The sequence below is a fragment of the Pleurodeles waltl genome, chromosome 8 (genome assembly GCF_031143425.1).
Source record: "Pleurodeles waltl isolate 20211129_DDA chromosome 8, aPleWal1.hap1.20221129, whole genome shotgun sequence".
Taxonomy (NCBI): Eukaryota; Metazoa; Chordata; class Amphibia; order Caudata; family Salamandridae; genus Pleurodeles; species Pleurodeles waltl.
This window is the reverse complement of record NC_090447.1, coordinates 164,357,445-164,371,418: the sequence shown is the minus strand read 5'-3', so window position 1 is coordinate 164,371,418 and position 13,974 is coordinate 164,357,445. Positions and strand designations below refer to the sequence as shown.

The following is a 13,974-nucleotide window of genomic DNA, read 5'->3' as shown; positions in this document are numbered from 1 at the left end:
TCCTCTTTACATTATCCTGTTGAAAGAACATGTAAGCAAGGGGCAAACACGTTTGTCTGACATATTTAATTGATGATGCAGACTTTTAAATATTTAACTGGAACTGAGGCCAAAAAGGGTATTTATGAAGAAAAAAAACGTATAAATTTATGATGCTTCTGAGACTTTTTTTAGTGCATTCCATTTATCAAATGGGTCTGAACTGTTTTAGCGTCTTCAACAGGAAAGTATTCCCTACTGAATCGTGGTGAATTCACATCAAAAACTCAGCTAGAAAGTAGACCAGCACCTAATGATAATGAGGGAGGAGGTGGAGGCAGGACAAGGGTAATTATGAGTTGCGTTTCATCATCTGTAGAGGTGGTACTTAAAGTGGGTCTTTAGTTTCTTCATGAAAAGAAGGAATGGGAGAGCTTGTCAATTACTAGGTCCAGCAGCATTATCAAGAAAAGGACTATAATTTTGCCATTGCCTTCCAAAGAGGTTGCTTCTGTGAGCATCCTTTAGACAATCAAAGATATACATCTAGGTAAACACCGGGAAGCATGTTTGCACAGTGTTTTGCAAGAGATATGGGAAATATCATTTTGGGCGGAGATTGTTTTTATAATATATTCTTTAAAAAAGTAGCATGCCTCATAGAATGTATTTCAACCACAATATTAACAGTATGTACTTCCTAAGCTAAATTAACACCTTATCATAGCCCATAAAGCAAGTCAGAAGTTTAAAATATACGTCTATACATGTAATGAACAGATATACTAATATACATATTCAAAAATAGGCTAGATAAATTAATCTATACATTAAAACATACAGATGTAAATAATAAAATAAGAATGGGATCAAAAACATGTGCCATGTTATAGATATATTCAAATCTTCCAAGTCAAAAACTACCCTCCACCCAAAGTACTCACCTGTCTCTTTGCACAAAAGGCGTTTGATGCTGTTCCTTAGACTATCTTATACTTTTCAGGCATTCTCATCTAATGATAATTTGTCACAACCTCTCTATACTGGATCAGCAACAGGCATTTGTAGCAGTGACTTAATACCTAGTCAACGATGCTCCAATTTGCCTTTAATCTTCGAGCGTCTGCTCAAGACCCTTGTACTTGACCAACAGAAATTATTTTAACATTGACAACTCTGTTTACATTCTATGATTTCCACTCCTTGCTGCTCCATTAGCTCCTTCCCCGTAAATAGCAGGCTGATTCATCTATTCATCTGAGAGAAAAATGGTACCCACTACTTTAGCCTATTTTTCCTTTGCAGATGCTAAATATTAATTTTTGCTGATCTTGGAGTAAAGCTCCTATAGTGATGGCATCTCCTTATGTCAACAGCTGACTGCAGTTGGCAATCATATATTTCATGACAATCACCATCTGCACCATTAACTTGGAGATGCAGGTGCCTCAGAATCACTTAAAAGATGGACAGCCAACTGGGCAGAAACATTTCACAAGTCTGCGAAAATGTAATATATAAAAAAATGACTTGAAAATCAATAAGGAAGATAGCTTTCAGGTCTGAAGACCTTGAATAATATGCAGCCACATGTCAAATATATTCCTGTAATGACATGCTAAGAATATAGGACACTGACATGAGCTGATCATCTGATTAATTTGATATTTAGAAGCTTATACACAATAAGGTGCCAATCTGCACTACAAAAATAAAGTATTATGAATCCTTGATGTAATAACGTCATATAGTGAGAACATGCTTGGAATCCTATGCATAAAAACTCTGGAGCTGTACTTAACACCCAAGAATGAAGGCTATGTTTTACATTCATTTGGAAACTTCAAAACCTCTACACTCTTTTGCATAAAATAAGTTTTAAAAATGTTCAAGCTCATTTTCATATAATGCTTCCAAGATAAACTCTGGCCATACCTTCTAACCATTCGCTTTGGGTGACCACGAGTTGCACTTGCAAATGTCTCATACAAATTCATAGTTCAAATTATAGACAGCATCTCAAAATATTTCAATATTACCAAACACCTGTTTAAGTGGTCATTTCAACCTAAAATGTTTTCTCTAAGGGGCAGATTCACAAAAGCATTTATGAGTATGGGAAGTAGTACTACAAGAGTACCCTTTTATAAACACTTACATGGCTTTGTGAGTGGGCCCAGAAATGTCCAAGTCACTGTTAGTAAAAGTGCAAAGTTATTTTCGTTTAAACTAATTGTACATGGATATTACCACTTGATTCCCATTTTAGATGTTTTGGGCAAATTCACAAAGGTATGTAAGAGTACATAAGAAATGAGAAGATAACTCTTTTATGAACTCTTACATGTCTTTATAAAATGGCCACTATATCTAGAAACTTCAACAAAAAGTCCCTCAGTTCCAAAAATGTATTTCTCAAAATTCTCATATTAAGAATATTAACACTAAATGCACTTGGTTGACTTGCCTCAGCCCACTCCGTTGAACCCATTAGTCCAAACTCCTCAGCATCCCAGCTTGCAAACATCATGGTCCTTCTTGGCCTCCATCCTGCAAAATTATTGACATAAAAATAACTGCCTGTTAGTATTTACTAAACCTACAATTCAATAGACTAAAATCAAACCATCTGATTTGCCCATTTCAAAAGTGTTTAGGCCTCTGTAGTTATTCGACTGAACTTTGAACTTGATTTTAATTTAGGCTTCAAAATGCATGCTCCTTGCTTCCAGACAATATATTGCCCCTGTTCACTATTTGCAGCTAAAAGAGGGCAAACCCCTTAATTGTTTTCTGGCAGAAATTACAGTTGTAATTGTCTCTAAAATAGTTCCATCATCTTCATTCCTTCCAGGACTCCAAAATGAAACAGGATTAATAGAGAGGTCTATTTTTTTATGCTTATGTGTCCATTTTGTACTTCGCCATCATGTGGGTTTGGAATATGGGCTTCATGGATCAGTGTGGGGTGCATCACCTTTGTAGTCACACATTCGTCAAGAGCTCGGCACAAGCCAATCCGGGGAACTCAATACGGCAGTGCAGGCATACTGGGCTTGCGCCAAAATCTTGACAAATGTGTGACTGCAGGTGACACCCCTCCACACACACTGATCCATGAAGCCCTTAGTTTAATTAACATGGGTGGATGTCAGACCAGACGTTAACATGGTATGGATAATTTCCTTCTCTCTGCAACAGTGCATGTAGTGCATGCCTGGGATTGTTAGGCAGCTTTGTTCTTCTTACCCTGATGAAGACCTTTTGATCCGCATAGGCAGACAAGATAGGTTGAAACATGTTGGCCACTTTCAACCTTTAGAATGGCCAGACAAATAATTTGATCTACTGACCATACCTTTGTCATTTTAACCAATACCAGGGGTGCCCAGCAATAAAGATAATTCCTTTGGGTACACCCCTAGGTATTTTTAGCCTTTTTATTTCACAATTTCCACAGGACCAACAGTATTGTCCTGAAACAGTTATCTAAGAACTCCCAAGTCTCATCCACTATGCTGAGCCCGCTGGAGTGGCATCATCCTACTCCAGTGTGAAAGGTCTCCTATGATAAAGCATACCACAATACGTTGTGGGTGAGGTGACCTTTCAATTACCTGTTTGATGATCACATACGAGTATTCACTCACCAATCTCGGACTAGTGTGACACTTGTGATGTATACTCAAGTATTTTGTGTGGGAGCATTACTGTATGAGAAGAGCCAAAACAAATAGTTACAGTAGGAGCCATGTAGGGGTTAAAGGAAATGTGGCATAAGACAACTCAAAAGCACAAGTCATGACTGGCTGTGATTTACTTAAGCTTCTGTATGGTATAGTTCCTGTTATATTTGGCATGTACTTTTCCTATTGGACCAAAAATGATCTGGATATGGCAGGCCTCTGACTACAGTAGTATGGCAGGCGTACAACCATGGGCTGGAATGTGGTCCTAAGTGAGCACCAATGGCTAAGATGAATTCAAACATCCCTTCCAACACTTTGTTATTTGTTGCAGCAGACTTCCAAAGTGAGACAGATAGGCCCAGACATGGGTCCTGTACCCACTATGCCACATGATTCAACCTATACTTCACAGATGAGACCTAAGTAGGCTGAAACCAGTGTGGGGTGTCTTGGGTTTTCATCTAAATGGGACAGGGCTGCATTTTGGGTGGTACTGTTCCTACAGAAGCAGGACCCATTCCGATTTGCATATGGCAGGTCCTTGTCTAAAATGGTAACGAGAAAAACACCATAGGTAGAATGTGGCCCAAGTGATCACTTTGTGGCTGCTATCACCATTTGTTGTGCTACATAAACAAAGGACACCACCACACTAACAAAATTACACACTACAGAGTAATGGAGCATAACCTCTGTACAAGATGTTTTTAGTATTGAAAGATAATTACCTCTTCAAGCTTAAAAATTAAAAGTATCCACATGTATATAAATATTGAAGAAACAACAAAGGTTAAAGTGACATTATAGTTAGGTTTGGCGTTAAGATATAAACATATATTAAAAACCCCACACATTCACTGAAAGATACAAAGGTTAAAGCAACCTTATAATTAGGTTTGGAAATGTCATCTTAACATTGGCAAATTAAACACTAAATACAGTGGAAATTCAAATTTTTGAAAGTTTTGTTTAACCTGCAAGAAGCTGCTGTAGGCTAATCTGTATTAGCTCTCCAGCACCTTGCCTGTCTATGCTTCACCTAAATTAGATGAGAAATAGGTGAGAACACTGCTCCACTCATAAACATTTTCTCTTTATTTTAAAATTGCTTTAAGAACTCTATTGTATTTTGTGTGACTTTGTCTACTGTGTATGCACTGCTTAAATACTTTAAAAATTGCCCTTCGTGTAAGTCTAACTGCTTTGTGTCACTTTACCATGGATCGAGCACAGGTTTATGTAAAATGTGCGTGACATCTAGCAGGTGGGGGCCTTATACCTTGTGGTGGACACCTGTCCACCCTAAATAATAACCCACTTCCTGGCACATATGTAGATGTTATTGCAATAATCTATGTACGACATTACTAGGGAGAGGATCAATGTAATGTTTGCCAGTGGTAGTAGCAGTGGATGGATCCCCAATGAGGCAAGGGTGTTCTTTATGATAGTGTTTACTTAATTTTGTAAGGATAGGTTTAATTGAAGGTGCCATCTAGATTATTGAACCCTCACACTCAAGTAGGACTGCATATAGTCAAAGGCCACTAGAAATGAGGGGGGGCAAACACTTGGCTGATGAATAATCCCTCAGTTGTCTGGAGACTGAGGACATAGCTTACACCTTAAAATCTTTACTAGGTCTAGTATTCTTGGGCAAGGAATATAAACCTAATAACAATAGATTTTCAATAAAGAATTTCTGATGAAATTTTACATCTGATAAATGAACAGATCTATTCAATTTAACAGGTGGAAGTTTTATTACATCAAACATGTGTCCAATATGATGTTCTAGATTAGCAGATATGTGTGAGGAAATCTTGTTTTTGGCACGATCAGTCAATATATTTTCTCGACATCTGGTGTTTTTGATGTTTCAAAATGCTTACATCAGCTGCCTGTCCTTCAGCCACACACTGATAAAGGACAGTTTCCACATTTGCACAAAGTGTAGTTATGGCACGCCTAATTGAAGGGAAAATATTCTAACTCTGCACCTAAAAATAAAGAAGTTACCTTAGCTACTGAATGTTTCTTGTAGTCTGTCTTGAATTCCTTCTTTTAGTTCAAAAACATGAATAAAAGCCCTTTTAGCTAACACTTGAGAGAAAAATGTTACCCAAACCAAATTCACACCTTATGAGTAATCCTGTATAAAAAGGCCAGTGGTCCAGAGACTTATTCAATGAATATTGAATCATCTAGGTGCCACAGTAACATATTGCAGAAATTCCAAAACTCATACACTCTGGTCATTGCAGGCGAGGGGCCTGTTCAGTATCAATATCACAGTACTACCACACAGCAGAAAGCGTCTCATCCAGGCCTGCAAGTTTTGAACTATAGTCATTCATAAACGACATCATCTGGAAGGCTACTGGTGGTCTCTAACTCTTCTCTCCACATGGTAGATCCTCAGACACATGGGAAGCAGCCTTTACAGGCTGCACTACCACCAAATCATATCTCCCCTACTCAGTGTCTCTTGGGAAAAGGAGCGGGTAGTCAGTTTTCTATTCTTGCAGTGGAGTTTGAGCACAATAATATTCAATTTGCCTACATCAGTGCATGCACAAAGTTTTTTCTCTCCTCTTTACCCTCCCACCACCACAACCCAAGTCTTTGGTCTGCAGAACATCTCCAAAAATGGAGCCAGAATCCCAAAGACAAACAGTGCACGCTATATGAAACTTCACGTCCTGATCTAAAGCGCTCCTCTGATCCTGTTTGCGCTATATGAACCTTTTTTAAAATATTAAATAAATTAAAAAGCAACCCTCCAGCTTGCAGCCTTTGTGCGCAGACACCACAAAGAAGCAACTGCATGTATAAAACAAGGAAGAGGAAAAAACAACATACAGCCACTCATCGCGAAGAGGCAAGACAAAAGGAAAAAATAGTGCGCCACACTATGCAATATGGCGGAACGTGCAATAATCCATGCAACGGGGTCAGCCTCCAAGGCAGTACAAAAGAAGCCTCAAGGCAGGACAGATGTAAAGCATTACCTACGAAATCAAGTGAATTATGAAAGGCAGGCCAAGGAACAAATGGAAGTGATGGGCGCAAGACGGGGTGTGTTGCAAGCCCCCAGATGTGGATTACAACATGTCGAGAGACAGTGCTTGCCCGCTGCCTAGGCTCAACCTAAAAACAAGAAACAGCCCAACAAGACATTTTGCAGAGTACAAGCCTATTTCAAGCCTTATTGGTTTCATTTTAGTGTTTTCCCTTTAATAGGCTTTGTGGTCTACACTTCAAGACTACAGAAGACCCTGTGGCTTTTTTCTCTGCTATAGTTTATAGGCCAAGTTTAAAATATTCTACGAATCTGTCGTTGATCATTGAGCGATCCTAAAAAAAATGCAAACTCTTTGAACTACAAAATCACATTGGCAAACACTGTATTTTTACGTTCCCATTTGTTGTATTAAAATATTATTTGGTTTTGCTGTAACTTTTAATTCCTACAGTCAATGTTGTCCATTTTGTTACATTTTGCTCATTAAACACTTTTTCTTTTTATTAACTTACTTCAGCATATCTGAACCCTACTGTTCTTTTAATATTGTAGCACTTGTACCACATTTCTCTGAGTAAATCCTCTGTGCTTGAGTCATGTTGCTAAGGACGAGCCAGGGACACCGTCCAGAAAACAGCTTACTGTTTTGGGGCTTTAGGCTTTGCGGTTCCAGTACATTGTCTTAAAGCGATGTAAGCAGTATTTATGTTGAATCTGTAAATTACATGATTTATTTTCTCATTCATCTATAATAATGTGTCAGCTTTACATACATTTCATGTTAAAATTATCCACATGTATCCCAACATATTGGCTTTGGATACTGGTACTATGGACATTGCTCATCTCCTCTTTAGGACTAGGGTCACAGTTTATGAATACCACGAATTAAACAAAAAAAGCAAGCTAGAACTTACAGCAACTCCTAAACTATTTTATGAAAAATCTTAACCTGTACTTTTTAATTTTAAAAGATTTAGAAAACTTTTATTTATTTCTCCAATATTCACAGTAATTACCTTCCTTTTTCAGCTTTCCAGCACTGCGCACAATCTCATGTACAACTGCTGCGCCGCTCTCAGGATCTATGCCCCCAAAGACCCAGGCATCTCTATGGCCTCCAAGGATTACATACCGATCTGGAAAATAAAATCGACTGTACCTTTAATAACTCACTAAAGGCTACTTTAACAGAATTTATATATCAACATACAGTAGTATAAACACCCATACTTCACAGGGATCTGTACAATATGGAAAATATTTTTTATGGGCCACTTTAAATTTCACAAAATATTTCAGAAGCCTCTGCGAAGCACAGGTTTCATCAACGTAACGACTGCCTCACAGTCAGCCGTATTACCAGTATGGTATCTTACATATCTACTGGGAAACAGGTTTGAATCACAGATGTAAATTGGTTCTTTGACTTCTGTGATGATTTGAATGTCCAAAAACATTAAAAGTGTCACGGTAAGTAACTTTTTCTGACAAAATGCAGAGGTGTCTAACATTTTTTTAGAGTAAAACCCTAATGTGGTAGCTATCACGTGTAAGCACACTGACCAAATCAGCGAAGAGAAGTTAAATTAAAGCTGCTCTTTGGCTAAACCAGTGGTTCCCAAACTTTTTCGATCCCCGGCTCCTTTGACCTATTGGCCGTGTTGGCCACGGCTCCCCATTATGTTACTTTTTTTTGGCGGGTGGGGGAACGTAATCCCAGCCTGTACCTGTACCTACACTATTTACAGTTTGTCTTCTTTATTCTCTCCTTCAGGTTGCTGAAAACCATTTATTGGAAACTATTTTTGTTCTTTTTTCATAGGGATATTATTAATGGTACTTTGGCGCCCTCCGCTGGTCACAATAATTAATGCAGGGGGTTTTGTTTCCAATACCACGATGAAAAGCTACCGATTCAAAGCACCTCCGAGTGGTTTCCAGACTGTGTGCGGCGCCCCTGGCTAGTTTTGACGGCGCAACAGGGAGCCGCGGCGCACAGTTTGGGAACCACTGAGACATTTTTACAAATAGGAATGTTGACACTGCCTGGATTGAAAAAAATGTATACAGAGCAGCAGACAGTGAGTGACCTTGCTTCTGGAGGGTTAAGTAGCTAGAGGGTGATATTTCCCAAATGCTTTTATTTGGACAGTATGACATTTTAAAAACCAAATGCAACTCACTTATCAACAGCGTGACTTATATAGGGTCTTTATAAGCCTAGCTTCAACAAGTGGCAATTGTGGTAATAGCAAATCTACCATTTGAAGGTAGAACCCTTAAGTGGTAGTATCAACATTCTAAACTGATACAGAGGGGGTCATTACGACCCTGGAGGACGGTGGTAATTTGGGGAAAGGTACTGCCAACAGGCTGTTGTTACCTTTCCCCAAATTATGTGAGCCAAACCGCCAATTTACCACTCCGTCTGCCCGGGTGGTAACAGCCACTGGGCTGGAGACTTCGGTCTCCAGCTAGGCGGGCGTCACAATCCCACCCTCGGGATTATGACCCCGCCTACCTCTATGGTTTTCGTGGCAATCTTACCGCCACGAAAACCATAGCAGTAGGCACTATCAGTGCCAGAGAATTCCTGCCCTGGCACTGATAGGGGTCTCCCCCGTCGTCCTCCTCCGCCTCCCCAGAGTCCTCCCCTCCAGAAACCCCCTGACATCAACACACCCACACGCGCACACATACACACATGAATACCCACATCCACCCACGCATGCACACATACATACTCACACACTGCAACACACACTAACATACATTGTCGCGCACACGCATTCACAACACACAACATACACGTTCACTCACATTCAGTCACTCATGCACGCATTCCATGCGATTCACACCTGCATGCATGCATACACAGACACACACACACCCCCTACACACAACACCCCCCCAACCCCCTCTCCTGTCGGAGAACCCGACTTACCTGCTTGCAGGTGGTCCGCCGGCAGGAGACAGGACGCGGTGCTGCTGCCAGTAGCAGCGTCCACCAGCAAAGCACCGCCAGGACGTATCATGGAACTGGAGTGTGTAACTTTAAACACCCGATGTCAAGTCCCACACATTTATCATGTACACGCTGTAACACATTTCACCCTCTGTGTAGTGTGTGTCCTGCTCGTTCACATGCATTCAGCATGTTTTCATTATGCATGAACTCCACCTGATGTAGGTCAAGGGTGAATTAACACAGCAACCGAACTTTTAAAAAGGTGAGTGAACCTGTAGGCCTCACTCTAGTGACACAGAGTAAAAAGGACCAGTTTACTACTGCTGATCACTACACTGTATGCTGCCACCACTGTACTTATGGTGTTCAACTCCTGGTGAAGACAGTAGCCTTCCACCACAATGAGGGTAGCGTTTTGGGCATCTCTCACGGTCCAACAAGACCACAATTCATGAGACAGGCCTGTGTCATGGTGCACACACATGATCCATGTTTGCTTATGACAACAACAAAAAATCTGCATTAGGGAGCCAGACAACAATACAGTTGGACACTTTAGGGAAGGGTACACGTTTTCACCATGCAGAGGAGGTTTTGGTCCCAACAGGGGGCTATCCATGGAAAATAGATATCATGCTAAATGGGAAAGGGTTGGGTGTATTTCTACTGGTGTGGTCTCCTGATTTACCCTGCAGGATCTCGTGATGCTTCTGTCTCTTTACAAAGATTCATGTTAATTCTGAGATGTGTACTGAGGGCAGTGAATACTAACCTCCAAAGACTTCCTCGGCTACTAATGCCATCAATGAACATGAGCATTTTGGCCCTGAAAATAATCTCAGAACATAGTAGATTTGACATTGGCTGAGGCAGGCTGAAGATATGAACTACAGTTTTGCCAGGCACTTGCATTTGGCAGGGTTAATCTTCTTAAGTGGTGCCAGACAGCATGCACCTGGGAGTAAGTAAAAAGCCTTTTGTTAGCATCCATACTCAAGGGAGAAGTGTACTTTTGTGCACCTTAACTTAGCCCTGTTATTTACCTCACATAAATATGAAGTAATTGAAGGATAATTACATGCACTTTGGTTGTTTACAGTTGGCTACACTTTAAGACTGGAAACAAAGCAAACGCTCAAACATCATTATGGAAAAAGGGGTGCCACTGTAGCCAATTTGGTAGATTGAGAGTTTGTGCAAGCATTCCAACTCCATATGTGATCATGTACTCCCTTTTGTATATATATATATGATTTGGCCACATATAATAAAATGTCTTGCTTGCTAGGTCCACTCCTCTTCACTGGTAATAATGGTGATAGATGTTAAATGTGATACTTCAGGTACACACAGAATTCTCACGAATGTAAAAGTGAAAAAGGAAATCTCATCTTGCTTGTGGTTCAAGTAACAAAATAGCTTCTTGCTGTCCTGAAATTTTCCCATGACTATAGTGCAGTAATATGACACCTTAAATGGTGCATATATGAACCACAATTTCAAGTTCAAAGTAGAGGGAAGTGGGATCAACTGAGAGGGATGTTATATGGAGACACGAGGCAATCAACAGCTGATTACGGGAGAAACTAAGGCCAATATTTATACTTTTTTTTAGCACTGCATTTGCGCCGCTTTTTGACGCAAAAACTGCACAAATTTACAATGTAAGTTTGCGCCATTTTGCGTCAAAAAGCGGCGCAAATGCGGAGCTAAAAATGTATAAATATGGGCCTAAGAACCAGATCTATTAACATTGGAATAGCAATTTCCAAATTGCAATTTTCTTGGAAACTCAATTAGGCAATCACTATTGCTAAGTATGGAACTTTTATTTTCAAATTACTGATTCCTAGTGAGTCGCAAATCATTAAGGTAGGTCGCAGATTGTGACCCATTGGGAAAGATAGCCATCACAGGGGTGGTGGCTTGCCTGGGTCAGTTGATCGCCATGTCCGTGATTGCTTATGCAGACCATTTTCCCTTAAGGAAACCGGGGTGCATATTTAAAAAACTATGAAACGTATAACTTTCATTTCTCCTTCCCCTTTGCGAATAGATTACAACAATTTTGAATTGGTGGTAAAATATTAATGTTTTGGACTAGTATTTGTAGGAACGTGCCCCTTTCTGACATGGTCACACCCGCTTTTTGCCTGGTATTTGATGCAATTTTGACTGAAAGTGCACTGGGTTCCTGCTAACCAGGTTCCCAATGCCAGATCTCTTTCCCTAACACTGTGCAATTGTTCCCCAATTGGCCATACCTCTGGCACTCTTGTAAGTCCCCATTAAACTGTACACCTGGTACTTAGGGCACGGGTACTAAAGAGTATCCCCAAGGGCTGCAGCATGTATTGTGTCATCCTCAGGGAACCCCTCACCTAGCACAGACAGACTGCCATTGCAGGCTGTGTGTTTTGGTGCAGTTAAAAGTGAAAACATAACATGGCACACAGCATGTGTGCCATGTTCCCTAAAACTACATGCAAAATATGCAAGTCACCCTGACAGCAGGCCTTACAGCCATAATGGATGGCACCTTATATTAAATATCTACACCAGCAGCTAGGGCCCTGCTATGTCTTGTTGATTCTTAGACATAGTGAGTGAACAGGGAAGCTATCTTAAATACATGCGCTGGACACTGGTCAATACGAGTTCCCCAGCTACATGATGGCTTCGCTGCAAATAGGAATATTTGGTATCAAGCATCTCATATTAATAAACCCTCATTGATGCCAGCGAGAGATTTAATAATAAATGCACCCAGGGGGCACCCTAGAGGTGCTCCTTGAAAACTTACCAACTACTGATGTGCTGACTGACTAGATTTTGGCCAGCCTGCCACCACCAGACATGTTTCTGACCCCCAAGAGTAAAGGCCTTTACTCTCTGGTGGTCAGGAACAAAGTCTGCTCTGGGAGAAGTGTTTACACACCCCACCCAACAGGGTGGCTTGCAAATCTGCATTCCAAGACTGGGGGCTTCAAAGAAGCCCATCTCCCTTGGAATGCAGACGTGGCTTCGCTTAAAGGAGAAATGCCAGCACCCCCCCCCCGCCCCAGGGCCCATTTGGCTCCTGGACAAGTGGGAATATTAGTAGTCAGAAAGGCGTGCCTACCTCTCAGGCCAGTCCCACCCCTAAGGTAAACTGCCTGATATGGACACAACTTTGAAAGTCTGTCATCTTGGTGATGGCAGAACTAGGAACTCTCGGACAGGGTTATGCCCTTAGGGGGTGTAGTGACCTCAGGGGTAAGTAGCCCGGTGGCTACCAGCCTACACTCCATGAAATGCCCCTAAATTAAGTGTTTAGGGGAGCCCCAGGCACCAGTAAGTCAGAGTCCTGTTGACCTACAAAGAAAAAGGACACTGTTGGACTTTTGCTTATGCAGGGTCATCCCCAGTCTTTTTCGCCTCCTGCCTCCTATTTTTTTTCTGACATGTTGCTGTGGGCTTTTCAACTCTGAGCACTTTACCACTGCTAACCAGTGCTAAAGTGCATATGCTCTCCTGTTTAAATTGTATGTAAGTGGTTCATCCATGATTGGCATATTTGAATTACTAGTAAGTCCCTCGTAATGTGCACTAGAGGTGCCAGGGCCTGTAAATCAAATGCTACTAGTGGGCCTGCAGCACTGGTTGTGCCACCCACATAAGTAGCTCTGTAATCATGTCTCAGACCTGCCCCTGCAGTGTCTGTATGTGTATTTTTACACTGTAAATTCGACTTGGCAAGTGTACCCACTTGCCAGGCCTAAACCTTCCCTTTCCTTACATGTAAGGCACCCCTAAGGTAGGCCCTAGGTAGCCCCAAGGGCAGGGTGCAGTGTATGGATAAGGTAGGACATATAGTAATGTGGTTTATATGTCCTGACAGTGAAATACTGCCAATTTCGTTTTCACTGTTGCAAGGTCTGTCTCTCTCTCATAGGATAATATGGGGGTTACCTTTAAATATGATTAAAGTGTAGATTCCCCTAGAGAGTAGATGGACATGTGGAGTTTGGGATCCCTGAACTCACAATTTAAAAATACATCTGTTAGTAAAGTTGATTTTAAGATTGTGCGTTTGGAAATGCCACTTTTAGAAAGTGAGCATTTTCTTGCTTAAACCATTCTGTGACTCTGCCTTGTTTGTGGATTCCCTGTCTGGGTCAGTTTGACAGTTGGGTTGTTTTTCACCTCACACCAGACAGTGACACAAAGGGAGCTGGGGTGTGATCTGCATTTCCTGATTAGCCATCTCTGCTAGGAGGGAGGGGTGGAGTGGTCACTCTCATCTGAAAGGACTGTGCCTGCCTCTGACA

At 41.1% G+C, this 13,974-nt stretch overlaps 1 protein-coding gene across 2 annotated transcripts in view; it reads right to left on the bottom strand.

The window, feature by feature from the left end:
* The window catches only part of LOC138249850 (glutamate carboxypeptidase 2-like), a 477,831-nt gene that overhangs the window by 193,863 nt on the left and 269,994 nt on the right, over positions 1–13,974 (bottom strand). For both annotated transcript variants that reach the window (XM_069204011.1, XM_069204012.1), the window contains exons 10-11: positions 7,713–7,832; positions 2,447–2,529 (exon numbers count right to left, since the gene is read on the bottom strand). In XM_069204011.1, the coding sequence (XP_069060112.1) occupies positions 2,447–2,529; positions 7,713–7,832 (203 nt within the window). The remainder of the gene's footprint in view (positions 1–2,446; positions 2,530–7,712; positions 7,833–13,974) is intronic.